This window comes from Suricata suricatta, chromosome 4, assembly GCF_006229205.1.
Source record: "Suricata suricatta isolate VVHF042 chromosome 4, meerkat_22Aug2017_6uvM2_HiC, whole genome shotgun sequence".
Lineage (NCBI taxonomy): Eukaryota > Metazoa > Chordata > Mammalia > Carnivora > Herpestidae > Suricata > Suricata suricatta.
Window position 1 is genome coordinate 122,216,219 of NC_043703.1, and position 19,686 is coordinate 122,235,904.

The window sequence follows — 19,686 nt, forward strand, 5'->3', positions numbered from 1 at the left end:
ATATTCTCTTCTCCTCTTACCTAACATGTAACTGGGGACAACTTAAATAAAAGCTCTTGGGGAAAGAATGCATTGCCTATAGAAATGACATGAAACTACTTTTCTGCTGTAAGGGGATCCTGAAATTGCCCCCATAGGGTCTCCTCAAACTAATACCTTCTGGCTCTGTTACTGTGATAATACCTAATACTTTATCTAACTTCAACTATTAATATGGAGGCCTAATAACTCTTTGTATCTGGCAGGAGAATGGGGAACTATAATGTCTTCCTCTGTTGGGGATGGCCACAATTCCATTCACTTTTGATACTTTATTCTCTTTCTAGATTTTCTCAAATACTCTCATTCTTATATTTTATTTTAGAGTAACACTTATTAGACTGGTTCTTAGTGTAAAGCAGAGGGTCCTTGGTCCTTATCCATTTTCTTTTCTCTTTCCTTGGTAATAAAATTTGTGCAAGGAACACACTCAGGAGAATGTGTTGGCTGACTACACCAACACAACTGGGTGCCCATATGCATGAAGATATCCTAGTTTGGCCCTGGTAAACTAGTCAAGGATACAATAATGAATCTTTCTCCTTGTTTAGTGGCAATGCTTCTACTCAAGTAATCCTGAAAGAATTGAGCTGAGGTTTCTAAAAGGTCCGTAAGGATCAACCCTAGAATACCCTCTAATAACTTGCTTAAATGACTCATGAAACTATTTAATAAAATTAATGAGCTAATTTGAAATGATGGACGGAAAGAAACTTAGTATGTGAGATGTGATACTGCTCATTTTGCCCCTGAAATACTCGAAGACGATGGACTTCTTTTCTACATCCCAGTCTTTTCCTCCTCCATGTCCCAGCTGGATAGAATAGCTGTGCCAAAAGGATGATAAGGGCTTATAATGCAAAGAAGGAAGAGTGTGTCTCACTCCTAAAAGTAACTCCTAATGTAAAACAGTTGACATACAGAAATGTCAAACAATTTAATACATTACACTGCACACTCTAATGGTGCACGCATAATTAGGATGCTATAAAGTTATAGAGAATGGACAACTTTGTGAATAAAGGAAGGTTTCACAATGGCAGTTAAATCTAAATGAGACATCATAGATTGAGGAGGAGTTCACCTGGACCAAAGAGAAAGAAGTACATTTTAGTATGAGAATAAATTCATCATGGACATCTTGGAATAACATGGTATGTCTCCATGTCATCTTTGAAGACCCTAAATATTTAATCTAAAATTGGAACATTTAAATCTATCTAGGAATATGTGGAGATACCGAAGAAGTATAAGCAGGTGTCTGAAACTGGTGTTTGTGTCTTATAAAGATATTAGAGCCTTTCTGTATTAAATGGGATCATTAGAGCGTTTATAGTTAGACATGGACCTTTTAGATGGTTCCTCAGGGGCATTTGGTTGGCTGTTCATTTCCACTACCTCTAGGTAACCTTGTATTTTGCTCTTATGGTTGTCAGCAGTCCTATTTGCATCTTTAGGACAACTTCTTGCTCATTTTACTGATTCACCCTTTGCTCTGAAACATCACCTCTGACGTCTCTCAGGAGGATTCAGTCCAAATCTTCTGCACCTCTGGTTTAGGATCTCAATAGACAGTAGAATGAGGCAACCTTGGTTTTTATATACATGCTGAACTCTGATTTCATTACTCTTGGAATGTCATCATTTTGTGTCCTAGTGTGCACTCTGAATACAAAACTATAGCAAAAATTTACAAGTTTATTTCTAACTTTGATCACCCTTTTAGAAGACACAAGAGCAATTCAGTACTCTGAATAACAGCAAAGTGATATATACATTTTTGTATGTAATTCAGAAAGTATAAACTTCTATTTATATAACCCTATGTCAGAAATTCTGTTAATATACAATGTGCTAATCACAAAGGCAATACTGTGTTTTGTCCTAATTACTGGGAAGCAGAAGCAGCATCACATTTGAAGTATTCTGAGACTTTTTTCTCTCTCAGTATTACTTTGAGGATATTTAATTTTTTAGACACTACTAGAGGCATTAGAAAAATGCATTGTTTAAACTCTTAGGTTCTGTGAAGGATCATTGTTCCATAAACTTGTGTTTTTCTGTATTATCACTTTAAAAAAACAGGGGGTGCTTGGGTGACTCAGTTAAGCATCTGACTTCAGCTCAGGTCATGTTGTCATGGTTTGTGCGTTTGAGCCCCACACTGGACTCTGTGCTGACAGCTCTATGCTCAAGGCCTGGAGCCTGCTTCAGATTCTGTGCCTCCCTCTTTCTCTGCACCTCCCCCTCTCATTCTCATTCTCATTCTCATTTTCTCTCCCTCTCAAAAATAACATTTAAAAAAATTTAAAAAATAGAAAAAAACAGGATAAAACTAAACAGGAAAGAGCAGGAGCATGGAGAGCAAAGGTATATTGGTGAAAAAGCAGTTGACCAAGCCCTAAAAATATAAATATTGAATATACTTAAGAACAGAGCATAGAGAAAGAGTTTTTAAAGAGTCAGACCCAGAAAAACACTGATTTGAGATAAGAGAAATGGATGACTTATCAGTTATAGTAAATAAAACAAAATTGAATTAGTTCAACTTCTGGTTTTACCAGGTTGGATATAAGATCATTGGAATATTAAGGATAAATAGACCTCTGAGCCCCAACTGGTAAAGTGAGGATTCTTCACCTCCTTCTCCACCATTTTCCCCCTTAGAAGGTTAATGTTCAGTTCTGTTCCAATGTTTTTGTAAAAGGGCTTTGTTTTTTCTTCCTCTTCTGACAATGCCATGTCCACAATATTGTTGTTCATACCAACAAGCCACTTCCTAAATCTTCCTAGAGAGATTCTGTACTCCAGGTGGAGCAAACAGAATGCCTTTTCCAAACCTGGGGTTTCAGAGCAGTCCTGGGCATGTTTTGGGTCCCAGAGCATTCCTTATGAAAGTAGACCCTTTAGATCTTAGCTTCCCATTTTCTCCCTTGGGCACAGAATCAGACCTACAAGCTGGTGGAGAAAGATAACAGGTCACCTCCTACATTGTGCTCTTCCCCAGCTCTTCCTCAGGGTGACCTTGTATGAGCAGAACAAAGCCACACAACAGTGCTGATCTCCCCTTTTATACTCCATCAAAGGTCTTCATAAAAATAGAAATGTGTGCCTGAGAGCCAGGGTCCAGTAGGTACTACCTAACTCCGTTCTCCAGCAGGCAATTATTAAGGTTGACTATTAGACGTGTGATCACAGTCACAATTTCTGAGGGACTTTCTCACATAATACAACAGTATTATGGGGTCCAGTATCTCTGGGGTCCAGGGTGGCTCAGTCTGTTAAGCGTCTAACTTCCATTTAGGCCATGATCTCACCAGTCAGAGTTCAAGCCCCACATTGGGCTCTGTGAGCCAGGAGTTTGTTTTGCATTCCCTGTCCTTCTCTGCCTCTCCTCCACTTGTGGTGTCTGTCTGTCTCTTTCTATCTCTCAAAAATAAATAAACATTAAAAATATACCATTGATCAAATTGGTTTCTATTATATTCTGGCCCATGACCTAGAACTTTTCTCAGAGTCTTATTCCGTAAAAAAGCACATCATTGAGGATAATATGTTTATCATTTTAAAATATTTGAATCATGAAAAGATTCAAATATAAAAGAGGGACAGAGACTAATATAACAGATCTTGTTTCTACCCTGATGTGTAACAAATATTAACATTTTGCAGTATCTTGTTGATGTTATTATTTCCTTAAGAATTAAGGTTCACTTGAAGCCTCTTTAAGACTCCTACCTAATCCCATGGCCTTCTGTCCCCCTCAAGGGCAACTACTATACTTAAGGTGGTATATATTCTTTCAGAACATGAGTAATAAAAATACATATGTTAAAATTATGCACAATACTCTCTTGTGTATTTTTAAATTTCTCACGAATGATGCCTCTTTTCAGCTTGCTTTTCCCTGTCAAAACTTTGAATGTAGGACTTATTCTCTTCACTGTACTGGCTGTCTTCTGACTTACATCCCTAAGCCCATTTTATTCCATCCTGATGAACTGTCCACAAACCTGGAGTTAACAGCTTACTCTATTTCCCCAGCTTCCAACTTAGTAGCTTTTACAGCCCTGGGATCCTGCTGGTTGGAAGGGATCCTTTAGAGCTGTAACTTTTATTCCTAGTTTAATATAACTCTTTTTAATTCTTGGAATCTTCAACCTATTAAGAAGAAAAAAAAGTGTTCCCGTGACTCCAATGTACTCGACCTTCCTAATAAGCACCTCTTTAGAAGTCAATATTTGGCCATGCCCTAGAAAATATCTCCGCTCACTGGTTGGGACTGGAAATCTTCATTTTATTAGATTTTGTCTAATCTAAAGTGCTTGTCAGAATGATGTGTGCCCATTTTGACTCCCATTTTGTCCACATGCTCGGTGAGATGGGTGTTAATAAGCTTTAGTTGTCTGCCCATTCTAACAGCTATGAGATGATATCCCATTGTTTATACTGTGAGTTTCCCAGTTATTAATGAAGTAAAACATCATGTATTTATCAATAACATGGGATTGAGGGGGGGGGTTGTGAATTACCTATTCTAATCCTTTATATAGTTTTCTATTTTTTGCATTATTCATTTGTAGATTTTTTCCTTTATATTAGAGAGAAAGTGCCAGTGGAGGGTAAGGCAGAGGGAGCGAGAATCTTATGCAGGCTCCATGTTCAGTGCAGGACTGATACAAAGTCAGATCCCACAACCCTGGGATCATGACCTGAGCTGAAATCAGGAGTCAGACACTCAACCAGCTGAGCCACACAGGAGCCTGTGTAGAGTATTTCACATACATGTAGGAGTACTAATTATCATATAAACAATAGAGACAAAACTTAAGGCATCTAACTGCTACTCATGGTACCATATAAATCTGTAAAATCATTGATAGTCATGATGGCAGCTTAGACATCAAATAGAATGAAGTTTATATTGAGAATTTTCATTTTAGGAAAGGAAGGTAATTTGTAATTTCATTTAAGAAAATGCCAAATACACATAGCAATATTTTCATGCTTAGGGAGGTCAATTTCGATGATTGCGATTATTTAGTTATCTAAAACACTCTATTCCCAACACAAATGGATAGCTGAAATGGCCTTAGTTTAACGTGGTAGTTTTTAAAAATAAATTTTTAGTTGGTTTTTGTAGGAGTTCAACTCAATGTCCACCCAATTGCTTTTATGTAAAATCAGTTCAAAGGTACAAATGAAAAATTCAAACGATATCAAGAACCAATAATAGCAGTCTACTCACAGAAGGAAATTCACCCCATACATATGTGGTTTTGATCATTTCTTTAGAAAAAATGGTTACTCTGTTGTCCTGTAATCCTCCTCCTTTTTTTAATATACTTTTTTTAACATTTGGCTTTTCCTAGTAGAAATACATTTTTCTAGGAATGTTTTATCTTGAATACTTACTTTGTCCCTAGAAGTAATTTAGCAGAGTTTCTCACACTAGGGATTAAAATGGATGTTAAAGTATCCACAGAGGATGAAAATGAGTATGAAGACGAATCAGGCATGAAAGTTCAGAAATGGAAAATAGATGAATGATGTTTCTATTTTATTGTCCTTGTAAATAAAATGAATTGTGCTTTTGGCTTTCATTTGCCATATAAATTGATTGTTACAAGATAAAAGCTGAAAAATTGAATTATAATTTTTGAGAATCAGTGAATCAGCAGCATTTTTTAAAGTGGCCAGTGGAGGTGTTCCAGACACTCCACTACATTTACTTTCTGCAAACCTCCAGTATATACGTAGGTGTCTTTGTTTAAAGAAAGAGGTGCTAACACTTTAGAAATCATATATACTTTTCTTTCACATCAATATGGTCCTGGTAAAATGGAACAAAATCAAATTCATCTTTGAGTCCACTGGTGTCTATCCCTAGGCTTCGTGCTGGAGTGTACTGAGATCCTTCTCACCTCTTATATGATCTTTCCATGAGCCTCCCTCCACTACCATCCCCCACCTCCAATCTCAACTCCTGTCTCAACAAAAGTGGGAAAGATTGAATCACTTCATTCACACATTACTGTGAAATTGTATAGGTTAAGGTCTGTTACTCATTGCCTATAACTTTAGCATATGATACTAGTTAAATATTTATTGAGGCTTTCTGAGGGCCAAACACCATCCAATAAATGTATTTGTATTATCTCACTGAAACTTAGTATAGAACCTTTTTATAGGCAAATAAACAGGTTTAGAAGGAATTAAAACTTGGCCAGGGTTTCACAGCCAGTAACTAGCAGAAGTAAAATTCAACTTAATTTAGGAGAATATGAGACATATATGTATACAAATTATACCACCCTACCCTGAGCACTTCTCAAAAACTTGCTGTTGCATACCATCACCATTCATGGAGTAATGGTTTACTTTCTCTGCTGAAGGTAAGTGATACAAAGACCACTAAACTGAATCCATCCCACTGGCCAGGTAGGTACACAGCTCCATCGAACCGTTGGAATAACTGGAATGTGCCACTTTGCACAAGGGCTGGAACAGGGAGCATGGGAGAAAGATTGCTTAATCCACTGTTTCTCACTTTGATGCAGTGATGCCACGCTTTGCTGAGCAAGTAGAGGTTGCCATTGAAGCCCTGAGTGCCAACGTCCCTCAACCATTTGAAGAGAATGAGTTCATTGATGCCTCTCGCCTGGTATATGATGGTGTTCGAGACATCAGGAAGGCTGTGCTGATGATCAGGGTATGTAAGGCCTCCATCGCTTGAAGCTGATCAGAGCATCTTGTAGCGATTCCAAAGAACTTACTTTTGGTCATTCTATTATTTAATGTAACCTGTTAAGCTGTTTGGGTCCTCATTTAGTCAGACAAGGGGGAATATTCAGTCAGACAAAACGGACACATGATCCAACAAGCCTAGATTCACACTGAATAATCTGAAAAGGGATTCCCTTCCTGTTTCTTGCATTCATTTTTGTTTAAATTTGATACTAAGTTCCAGGTACCCTTGCTGTTAATTTGTTTGGTCCTCTGACTAATATTATTTTCTCACTAAGATCAGACAGCCATGTGATGGAAAGAAATGAAGATTATCCAGTTTAATAGGATTAATAACAAATATGAAACAATGACTTTATCCTTGTAACAAATAATTAAGACCTTATAAATAAGGCTGTGTAATCTTGCAGCAAACTCCCCCCCCCCACCCATGGCTCACCCCACTATCTTCCTGTCATCAGTCTCTGTTGTCAGGTATGAGCCTTCTAAACCATTGTCCAAGTAATTAGACATGTTATACATAAAACATAGTAGATTTAAAAACTATCATTTCCACCTTGCTTTGTTCACTCAGAACGTGCCTTCACTTATCTATATTAAGACCTATAGCTTACCTCATTCTATTTCATTGTTCCATATTATTTTATTGTAAGATGATTTTTTCTCCTCATCTTACCAACAATATGGCATCATTCTCAGACAATTTTCTTACCCATAGAACTCATTCTTAAACTTAAGTATTCAAAAGCAAAATTGATGACACAAATAGGCTGTTACAACTGAAGCAGACATGGGGCTTCTCCAATGCCAAGGGTAAGCACATGTTGTCTGATAGCAATGTAATGTGCGCACAATTATAATTTTAAATTTTCTAGTGGACACATGGGGTAAAAAGGAAATAAGTTTTTAATAATATATTTAACTTAACCAAATGTATCCAAAATGTAATCATTTTTGACACGTGGCATGAGGTACATTTAAAGTTCTCCCTAGTTCATTGAGCTCATTTCTACTATATTGGACTGTATCCTCACCTTCATCCTCCACAGTGGTCTCTAAGCTGCTCAGTGAAACCATGAGATAAGTATTGAGTGCATTTTGAAAAACTTTTTCTCAGGGTGACCATTGAACATCTAAACTAGTATGTCCTCAAACATTGCAAAACAGTAGTAACCAAATAATGCCTGCAGTATATTCTCTCTGGACAGTTATACCTAATTCTTTGAGTATTTTGTACATGGCATTAATTCTTCCCCAAATCCTGGTATCTTCAAAGTCATTAAATCCATTAGTGGTCCTCTTCAATTATAGTATCCAGAGTCAACTCGATGCTTCTAGGTGATCTGAGCAGTTGGAGTAGAGTATCACCAAGAAGAGTCTCTCTTCCCTCTTGGTCTGAATCTATGCTTCTCCTGATACAATCACCAAACTCCTTCACTTGGGAGTACAAAAAGCATATGAGAATTTTCTTCTCTTTAAATTCAGCCTGTTTGCACGTTGACTATGTCTTTCTTTCATAATAATTTTAAGATCAGTTCAAAGTGTTCAGATCATCGCATAAGTTGTATCAGATGACACTAATTACACTTAAAAATGTGGAGTTCAAATTTGGAATTTGGAGACTTTAGGATGTATTTACTGATCTTCTAACTTGCCCATTTTAGATCTGTCAAGTTTACCACCATTCAAGATGTGGCTGAAACCTTTCTTCAAATTTTTTTCATCAAGAATACTGTCACTCTCTTTTAACTCATATAGCTTTCCGCTTGCTATAGTATATATTGCATTATTTCCTTTTGTGTCTAATACCTTCTTTGGACTGTGAAATTTTGGAAAGCAAATGTTGTGTTTTTATTTTCCTTTCACTTGGTGTATTGTCTGGCACAGTGATTAAGACTGGATGTGTACCGTATGTGTGGTGTGTTGGGAACATATATGTGGGGAGATAGGAAGGTAACAAAGAGAAAAGGGATGAGAATTGGAGAAGGAAAAGAAAAAAAAAGGCAGGCTTTAAAACCTGTAACAAATTAGATCATTTTTTTCCATTACATACTAACTTGTGAAATAAGGTAATAGACCATGAGAGTTATGTTTTCAAAGCATTTGACACTAAATCCCCCTATGATCCTCAAGACATATTCCCTCTTTTGCCATTTTTCTGCTTTGTTAGCCTTCACATTTTTGTGACAACCATTCATCTGGAAGGCTGAGGAAGTTTATAGCCATCATTTATTTATTCATTCATGAGCTGTAAGAAAACATAATTTTAGATAAAATGCCATATCTTTGTTTCATGAAGTGTCATTCCTGCATCTCGACATTTCGAGTGATTTGATCAGATGGATTTCACACGACTTAAAACTTAAGAGAGAAATGTACAGTATGTACAAATTGTTATTTTTAAAATCCTTCTCCATTCAGCACCCACATGGCTTCATCTTGTACTTAATTTCTTGGTTTACTTTCTTAGTATAATGATTAAGTCTACTTAAAAATCCATTGCAGTAAGTTTAAGAGAAAATGAGATGAGTAGAGCTGCCTCTTTACCAGCAAATCTAGCCATGCCCCCTTCCCTCCCAGAGTGCTGATTATACTTAAAAGTATAATTCCTCTCCCCTAAAAATAAATGCAGAATGAGCCCTCAAGGGTTAAATTCTCCATCGCGCTGTCTCTCACAAGTCCATACATATTTAATGGGTTGTTGGTATCCAGGCACTCTAAGGCAGCTCCAGACAGCCCTCTGAAGTAGACAAAACTTGTCCTTTCTGTATCCCAAACTCACCTTTCAGGACCCCACTTCTCTCTTGGAATAGTTCTAATCTGCCTAGACTATTTTTTGTTTGCTTCTTGACGACACTTGTTTTTGGTGATCTATTGGCTATGAAGGAATTTTCTAATTACCCCAGCATGGTAATTTAAAAAAGGAATAGGCAAATCTGACACACCACTATACAGCTGACTGTAATTATTTGCAATAGTTATATCCTGCAACTTTGCTGTGAACGTTGAGTTAGAGAATACCAAAACATTGTTCCTAAGGAAACATTGCTAGGTTCCTGTGAGCCTCTGTCTATATTCTCATCTACTGATCAATATATAACTGTGTTTTGTGCATGGTTTTGTTTAAGGACACTTTGTTTTAGCCATAAGAGTCCTTTTTATTTCTTTTAAGTTTTAATTTTTAAAAATTTTTAATAGTTTATTGTCAAATTGGTTTCCATATAACACCCAATGCTCTTCTCCACAAGTGCCCTCCACCATTACCACAGACCTGCTCTCCCTCCCGCTCCGTCTTCAGCCCTCAGTTTCATCTCAGTATTCAATAGTCTCTCATGATATGCATCCCTCTCTCTCCCCAACTCTCTTTCCCCCTTCCCCTACCTACGGTCCTCTGTTAGGTTTCTCCTGTTAGACCTATGAGTGCAAACATGGTATCTGTCCTTCTCTGCCTCATTTCACTCAGCATGACACCCTCGAGGTCCTTCCACTTTGCTACAAATGGCCAGATTTCATTCTGTTTCATGGCCATGTAATACTCCATTGTATATATATACTACATCTTCTTGATCCATTCATCAGGTGATGGACATTTAGGCTCTTCCCATGACTTGGCTATTGTAGAAAGTGCCGTTATGAACATTGGGGTACATGTGCCCCTATGCATCAGCACTTCTGCTGTATCCCTTGGGTAGACCCCAGCGGTGCTATTGCTGGATCATAGGGGAGTTCTGTTAATAGTTTTTTGAGGAAACTCCACACTCTTTTCCAGAGCAGCTGTACCAGTTTACATTCCCACCAACAGTGTAGGAAGGTGCCAGTCTCTCCACACCCTCGCCAGCATCTATAGTCTCTTGATTTTTTCATTTTAGCCACTCTAACCGGTGTGAGGTGGTATCTCAGTGTGGTTTTAATTTGCATTTCCATGATGATAAGTGATGTTGAGCATCATTTCATGTGTCTGTTGGCCATCTGGATGTCCCCTTTGGAGAAGTGTCTGTTCTTGTCTTCTGCCGGTTTCTTCACTGGATTATTCATTTTACAGGTGTAGAGTTTGGTGAGTTCCTTGTAGATTTTGGATACTAGCCCTTTATCCAATATGTCATTTGCAACTATCTTTTCTCATTCCGTCAGTTGCCTGTTAGTTTTCTGAATTGTTTCCTTTGCATTGCAGAAGCTTTTTATCGATGAGGCCCCAAAGGTTCATTTTTGCTTTTATTTCCCTTGCCTTTGGAGATGTGTCAAGTAGGAAATTGCTGTGGTTAAGGTCAAGGAGGCTATTTCCTACTTTCTGCTTGAGGGTTTTGATGGTTTCCTGTCTTGCATTCAGGTCCTTCAGCCATTTTGAGTTTATTTTTGCGTAGGGTATAAGAAAGTGGTCTAGTTTCATTCTTCTGCATGTTGCTGTCCAGTTCTCCCAGCACCACCTGCTAAAGAGGCTGTCTTTTTTCCTTTGGATACTCTTTCCTGCTTTGTCAGAGATTAATTGGCCGTACATTTGTGGGCCCAGTTCTGGGCTCTCTATTCTATTCCATTGGTCTATGTGTCTGTTTTTGTGCCAAAATCATACTGTCTTGACGATGACAGCTTTGTAGTAGAGGCTAAAGTCTGGGATTGTGATGCCTCCCGTGTTGGTTTTCTTCTTCAGTATTAATTTGACTATTTGGGGTTCTTTGTGGTTCCATATGAATTTTAAGATAATTTGTCCTTGCTTTGAGAAGAATGCTGGTGCAATTTTGATGGGGATTGCATTGAATGTGTAGATTGCTTTGGGTAATAATGACGTTTTCACAATGCTTATTCTTCTGATTCATGAGCATGAAATGTTTTTCCATTTCTTGGGGTCTTCTTCAATTTCTTTTATAAGTTTTCTATAGTTTTCATTGTATATAGGTCTTTTACATTCTTGGTTAGGTTTATTCCTAGGTATTTTATGATTTTTCATGCAATTGTGAATGGCATCAGTTTCTTGATTTGTCTTTCCATTGCTTCATTTTTGTTGTATAGAAATGCAACCATTTCTGTACATTGATTTTGTATCCTGCAATTTTACTGAATTCGTTGATCAGTTCTAGAAGGCTTCTGGTGGAGTCTGCCAGGTTTTCCATGTAGAGTATCATGTCATCTGCAAAAAGGGAAAGTTTGACTTCTTCTTTGCCATCTCTGATGCATTTTCTTTCTTTTTGTTGTCTGATTGATGATGTTAGGACTTCCAGCACTATGTTAAACAACAGTGGTGAGAGTGGACACCCCTGTCATGTTCCTGATCTCAGGGGAAAAGCTCTCAGTTTTTCCCCATAAGGATGATATTAGCTATGGGCTTTTCATAGATGGCTTTTATAATGTTTAACTAAGTTCCTTCTATCCCAAGTTTCTCAAAGGTTTTTATTAAGAAAGGGTTCTGTATTTTGTCAAATGCTTTTTCTGCATCTATCGACAGGATCATATGGTTTTGATGTTTTCTTTTGTTAATGTGATGTATCACATTGATGGATTTGTGAATATTGAACCAGCCCTGTAGCCCAGGAATGAATCCCACTTGATCATGTTGGATAATTCTTTTTATATGCTGTTGAATTAGATTTGCTAGTATCTTGTTGAGTATTTTTGCATCTGTATTCATTGAGGACATTGGTCTGTAGTTCTCTTTTTTATATTGGGTCTCTGGTTTGAGAATCAAAGTAATTCTGGCTTCGTAGAATGAGTTTGGAAGTTTTCCTTCTATTTCTATTTTATGGTATAGTTTGAGAAGAATGGGTATTAGCTCTGCTTTAAATGTCTGGTAGAATTCCCCTGGGAAGCCATCTGGACCTGGGCTCTTATTCATTGGGAGATTTTTGATAATGGATTCGATTTCTTCCCTGGTTATTGGTCTATTCATACTTTCTGTCTCTTCTACTTTGAATTTTGGTAGTGCATGTATGTTTAGGAATTTGTTCATTTCTTCTAGATTGTCCGGTTTATTGGCATATAGTTTTTCACAGTAGTCTCTAATGATTGCTTGTATTTCTAAGGGATTGGTTGTAATAGATCCATTTTCATTTATTTTTTCTATTTACCTGTTCTCTTTTATCTTTCTAAGGAGCCTGGCTAGAGGTTTATCAATTTTGTTTATTTTTTCAAAAAAACAACTCTTGGTTTCATTGATCTGCTCAACTATTTTTTTCGGATTCAATATTGTTTATTTCTGCCCTGATCTGTATTATTTCTCTTCTCCTGCTGGGTTTGGGGTGCTCTTGCTTCTCCCTTTCTAGTTCCAGTAGGTGCTCTGTTAGATTTTGAATTTGTGATTTTTCTAGTTTGTTGAAATAGGCCTGGATTGCAATATACTTTCCTCTTAGGACTGCCTTTGCTGCATCCAAGAGAGTTCGGATTGTATTTTCATTTTCATTTGATTCCATATATTTTTAATTTCTTCTCTAATTACCTGATTGGTCCATTCATTCTTTAGTAGGATGGTTTTTAACCTCCATGTTTTTAGAGGTTTTCCAGTCTTTTTCCTGTGATTGATTTCAAGTTTCATAGCATTGTGATCTGAAAGTGTGCATGGTATGATCTCTATTCGTTTATACTTAGGGAGGGCTGCTTTATGCCCCAGTATGCGATCTATCTTGGAGAATGTGCCATGAGCACTTGAGAAGAATGTGAATTTCCTAGCTTCAGGATGCAGAGTTCTAAATATATCCATCAATTCTGTCCCAATGTGTCGTTCAGGTCCATTGTTTATTTAGTGATTTTCTGTTTAGTTGATCTATCCATTGCTGTCAGTGGAGTATTAAAGTCCCCTGCAATTAGCACATTCTTATCAATAAGATTGTTTCTTTTGTGATTAATTGTTTATGTATTTGGGTGCTCCCGAATTCAGTGCATAGATATTTATAATTGTTAGCTCTTCCTGATGGAGAGACCCTATAATTATTGTATAATGTCCTTCTTCATCTTTTGTTACTGCTTTTACTTTAAAGTCCAGTTTGTCTGGTATACGTACGGCTCTACTGGTTTTCTTTTGGCTTCCAGTCGCATGATAGATATTTCTCCATCCCTTTACTTTCAATCTGAAGGTGTCTTCCAGTCGAAAATGAGTCTCTTGTAGACAGCAAATAGATGGGTTTTGTTTGTTTTTTATCCATTCTGCTACCCTGTGTTGTTTGGTTGGAGCATTCAGTCCATTTACATTCAGTGTTATTATTGAAAAATGTGGATTTAGATTCATTATGTTCTCCATAGAGTTCGTGTTTGTAGTGTGTCTCTGGTACCTTGTGTTTTTTGCAACATTTCCCTCATAGAGTCCCTCTTAGGATTTCTTGTAGGGCTGGTTTGGTGGTGATAAATTCTCTCAATTTCTGTTTATTTGGGAACACCTTTATCTCTCCTTCTATTTTGAATGACAGGCTCGCTGGATAATGGATTCCTGGCTGCATATTTTTTCTCTTCATCACACTGAAGATTTCCTGCCATTCCTTCCTGGTCTGCCAAGTTTCAGTAGATAGGTCTATAACCACTCTGAAGGTTTCCCTTCGTATGTTAGGGTCTTTTATCCGTACTTGCTATCAGAATTCTCTCTTTATCTTTATATTTTGCCAGTTTTGCTATGATATGTGATGCTGATGTTTGATTCAAGTTACATCTTAAGGGGGTTCTTTGTGCCTCTTGAATTTGAATGTCTATTTCTTTCCCAATATTCAGGAAATTTTCACTTATAATTTGATCTAGAATCCCTTCCGGACCTTTTTCTCTTTCCTCTTCTTCAGGATTTCCTATGATATGGATATTGTTCCATTTGATTGTATCACTCAGGTCTCAAATTCTCCTTTCCTGCTCCTGAATCAATTTCTCTCTTTTCTTGGCTTCCTCTTTTGCTATAACTGTGTCTTCTAATTCACCTATTCTTCTCTCTCCCTTTTCAATCCATGAGGTGGCTGCCTCCATTTTAATATTCACCTCATTTATAGACTGTTTAAACTAATCACAGCTATTTTGAAAGTCCCTAGTCATTGTATCAGGAGCTTCTCTGATGCTTTTTTCAAGCCCAGCGATTAATTTTATGACAATTGTTCTAAATTCTTATTTAGTTATGTTACTCAGATCTGTTTTAAGACGTTCTGTGGCTGTGACTTCTTCCTGGAGTCTCTTTAGGGGAGAGCCTTTTGTTTTGTCATTTTGGCTAGCTTTCTGTCTCTTGTCAGTTTTGAAAGCTCGTTGTGCACTGTGCACCTGTTAGTATTGCTCTTTTAGAGGAAGCTTATTGACTGTCTAGGGCCTGTTGTTTCAGGAAGTGTTCTTTTAATGGTGTCTCTTAATTCCTCTTGTTGTGCCTTTGATTTTTTTTATTTCCCTACTCAGCGATATTTGGGACTCTCTGTTATGTGTACTTTGGCTTGTTTCTTGAGGTAGCACTGAAAAGGAAAACAGACAGACAAACACCCAGAGGAGAAAAGTACATAAAGACACAGATAAATCAAACAAACAAACAAATTGAAAGGGGAAAGGAAGAAATGAAAAGGGAGAGAAATGAGAAGGAAAGAGAAGAAAAAAATAAAGGGGGGCAGAGACAACAAAGGATAATGGACAATCTAAACGCATATAACCAGCCGAGGGGAGAGATAAGGATGAGAATAGGGAGAATATATATGGATATGGCAGGAGAGAAAAAAATAGGGAGAAAGGAAAAAGGAAAATAAGGAATCAAAATTTAAGAATTTTTTAAAAAGTTTGAAAAAATAATTATAAAAATTAAATACAAAAAAGCTGCAGCTCCCCCTCGCTGATAGGCATGGTTTGGTGTAGGTAGGTCTTGGAGGTGCCTTGGTGGTTGCAGAGAGAAGAATGGTGGCACCTCAAGCTCTGCTAGAATTAAGCCTTGCAAGCCCCTCTTCTGTGTCCACTCTCCCTGTGACGCAGGTGAGCCAAGCTGTATTTTCCAGGCCCGCCTCTCTTCAAAATCCTAGTCCATGCACTTTAGTGCTACCACAGATGAGATGTACTCGCTTTGGTGGCAGGCTTCTTAGCCAGGATCTCATAGAGGGAGGGAGCTGTTACTCTTGGCACCAGCTGGGATCTGTGCTTCTGCTGCAGGGGGCAAGGTGCACTCCCTCGGGCCAGGCTGCCACTGCCACCTCCCTGCCGGGATCGCATAGTGGTGGGGGCTGTTCTTCCTGGTGCCACCTGGGATTCATGCTGCTGCTGCTGCTGGAGGTGAGGTGCGCTCCTGCAGGCCACCCCTTGTCTCCCAGCTGGGATTATTCAGGGGGAGGGGATTGTTTTTGTTCCACTGCTGTCCTGGTTGCTGCTGAGCCCAGTGGTTATATATGGGGTGAGAGTTTTTCTCTCTCTGTGCCAGGTTAAATTGTTTTTCTCTTCTCTAGAGACAGTACTGTGAGTGTGTTCAGTTTCTCTTTCTCTTCCCTTCCTCTCTTGGGCTCCGGGCTTTTTCTGTGCTGGGCTGGGTCTTCCACCTCCCTTGCCCCTCTCGGGCTGGCACATTTTCCAACCTCCCCAGTTCACACTCACTGACTCAGGCATCTTTGAGGTTGTCTTCTTTTTGGAGTCTGTATTTTTTCCTTTCACTCTTGCAGATAAGAGTAATGTCCTTCTCAGTTTGATAGATGGGGCGGACAAAGTTTACAGAGCTCCATTCTTCTCCGCCATCTTGCCTCCTCCCCCAAGGACTCTTTTTTTTTTTTTTAATGTTTTTATTTATTTTTGATACAGAGAGAGAGCATGAAAGGGGGAGGGTCAGAGAGAGAGGGAGACACAGAACCGGAAGCAGGCTCCAGGCTCTGAGCTAGCTGTCAGCACAGAGCCTGACGTAGGGCTTGAACCCACGAACATGAGATCTGACCTGAGCCGAAGTCGGACGCTTAACCGACTGAGCCACCCAGGCACCTGAGGACTCTTTATTTAATATATATTGCTGACTCATTAGCATTGAACTCAAAGACGCCATTACTGGTTCCTGAAGGAAGCTAATCTAACACAAGCATTTTCTCTGTAAGGTGCATCACAACCTTATTATTCTTGGGAACACTAAATAACATGTTAGTGCTATATTTAGAAGTCATTTTAAGCAGAGAAAAAATTAATGTTTACTTATAGCATCAAAGCTAAAACAAAAAGGCAGAGGCTTGTGCTATTTGACCTCAGCTGGGAGCACAGGGGTTAGGTGTCTCAAATTTTTTGCCACGTTTTACTTGTCTGTGGAAAACTATACAAACATTGATTTGGGGGATCACAAAGAAGCTTTGGTGAATAGGAAATTCACATATAAGGAATCTACAAATAATGAGGACCAAGTGCACATGTGAGAGTTAGACATTTAATATGGGAAATTAAGTTAACTGGGTAGGGTAGAAGGAAGTAATGTTATAAGAATAACCCTGAAGAAATCTATTATGATATCTATATTCTTTTATAATGTAATTGGAACTTATTAATTTGGTTGCACATGATACTTTTGAAAGCAGGTCATAAAACAGTAGTGCCTAGGGTTCAGATAAAAGTCTAAAGTTTAGGGGTACCGGGGTGGCTCAGACCATTGAGCATCTGACTTTGGCTCAGGTAATGATCTTGCAGTTTGTGGGTTCAAGCCCTGCCTCAGACTCTGTACTGATGCCACAGAGCCTGTAGCCTGTTTTGGGTTATGTCTCCCTCTCTCTTTGTGCCCCTCTCCTGCTCTAACTCTGTCTCTTTCTCAAAAATAAATAAGCATAAATAAATAAATAAATAAATAAATATCCAAAATTTAACTTGATCTATCCCAATCTGTGCCTGAAAGGGCCCTTCGAATATTGTAAGATGTTTTAAAATTTCAAGGGAAACACAGAGAGGTCTCTGAGACATTGTAGGAAAGATTAGCCAAAAGTAGTTCCCAATTTAAACATTAGGTTGGAGTATTCCTTTTAATAACATCCAATATTTGTGAAGCTGGGTTTCTGGTGGTTGCTGTGATAACAAGGAAGCTCGTAGTATTCCAAAATTTATGAAGTCATGCAATGTGCAACAGGCACTAGGTACTAAGTTAAGTCTAATCAACTAAATCCATTTTTGTGATTTAACTGTTTAATCAACAGTACTGTTAGGCTTGTTGCTGTTTTGTTTGGTGTTTTGTTTTATTTTGTTTTTAGCCCAGAGGCACCTTGAAAAAATTACTGAGACAGCGAGAGTGCTTAAAGCAGTAAAGCTTGAGGATCTGGCTTACATGTTTGGGCATCATTGGCCCACTGACATTCATCTCTGCTTCAGTTTTCTTATCTGCAAATGAGGACAAATATGGCCAGAGCTATAAAGTACTAGCGTAAATCTGTCAGTAGGTTCCTAGGAAATATTTTTCTTTTCTCATTCTGCTTGGGTGAAGTTTCTTATTATAATCAATTAATGAAATAGAATTTGTTAAGTAAATTAAAAATATTATTAAAATTTCAGGGATTAGAGTTACTCTTCAGAGCTAGAAAATAAAGAGTTGAGGAAACTTCAGAAACAAGTTTGGTGGCGAAATTGATATTCCTATTACAGATCACTATTATCCAGTTAATGAACATGGTTCCATACAGTCTTATTTTGTTTTCCTAGTTTACGTCATTAGAAATCAGTTCATAAGATTTTAAGAAAAATTCAGTAATTCAATCTTGGTCATCTGTTTAATAAGTGTTTATTTATAGCTTACTAGATGCCCCACAAAATTGGAGGGGCCCCGAATGCAGAGGTGAGCAGAACAAAGTCCCTATCTTCAAGAAATGTATATTTCTCTGTCAGAAGAGAGAATAAGCAAGGAGATAGAACATGTCAGTTATTGTGCCATGGGGAAAACAAATAATATAAGGGGACAGAGCACAGGATGGGTATTTGTTTTATAAAGGATGGTCACCAATTGGGTGGCATTTGAGAACAGACTTGGAGAAGGAGGAAACAAGCCGTCAAAATATTAGAGAAATGTGCTCCAGGCAGAAGAAATGGCAGGTGCAGACTGAGGACCATGCTGAATGAGATGGAAGCCATCAATGTGTTCTAAGCTGACTTCAATCTTACATGGATCTTCACCCTAAGAGTAGAATGTATAGGGGGAAAACCAGCAAGGAGATCAATCAAGAGGCTTTCAGAATGGCCCAGGATAGAGATGTCAGTGACCAATGTCCTGACTGATGGGGTTTTGTTCTACACTGATGAAGGGAAATATAATTTTATTTTTTCCACTCCAGTGGTATAGCATCCTGTTTGGGAAGTCCTTCTTCATGTATCACCTGAACTCTCATTTCATCTCCATATCCTCCTCATCTTTCTGTTCCTATTCCTAATAAAACTCTCATAGGCATTTGAGCCTTTATTTTAAATGTTCCTCAATGTATTTTTCATGTGTCCTGCTGAAAAAACTCTAAATCCTTCTGTCTCTTCTTATTTTGCTTCTCTCCAGAAACTGTTGTAGAGGAGATTGAGTATTTGATTGAGAGTCAGAGACCGGTAGATTGGTACAACTCACATGTGGTGTGACCCTGGACAAGCACATGACTTTCTTGGGCCTCTGTCACAGGCAGAAGTTAATCTCATAGACTCTTAGAGGGGGCAGATTTTAGAGGCCAAATACTTTGATTGTGTCACTTTTTCAAATTAAACCCACTTTTGCAACCTAACAGTTAGATAATAGACCTAGGGAACTGAGAGTAGACCCAAAGTGGTTTTTGATTATTGTGAAAAGGTCTTCCCTGGAAGCACAGAAAGGCAGAATTGAGGCTTGACCCTCAGTCTCCAGCCTCCAATCCAGTGAATTGCATACACATTTTAGTTTTTCTTTTTATTCTATATGACTACTAAGGATACAAGGTTTATTATCTCTGGATCCATTTGTAGACCTTCACTATTTTTTCACATCTCCTTTAATGTATGGGGGGTTTTGACCAACCAAAACATAGC

General features: G+C 38.1%; 1 protein-coding gene across 3 annotated transcripts in view; it reads left to right on the top strand.

Annotated features, from left to right (window-relative positions):
* Nucleotides 1–19,686, top strand: part of CTNNA2 (catenin alpha 2) — a 1,129,701-nt gene that overhangs the window by 1,029,277 nt on the left and 80,738 nt on the right. For all 3 annotated transcript variants that reach the window (XM_029937693.1, XM_029937690.1, XM_029937691.1), the window contains exon 13: nucleotides 6,600–6,751. In XM_029937693.1, coding sequence (XP_029793553.1) covers nucleotides 6,600–6,751 — 152 coding nt within the window. The remainder of the gene's footprint in view (nucleotides 1–6,599; nucleotides 6,752–19,686) is intronic.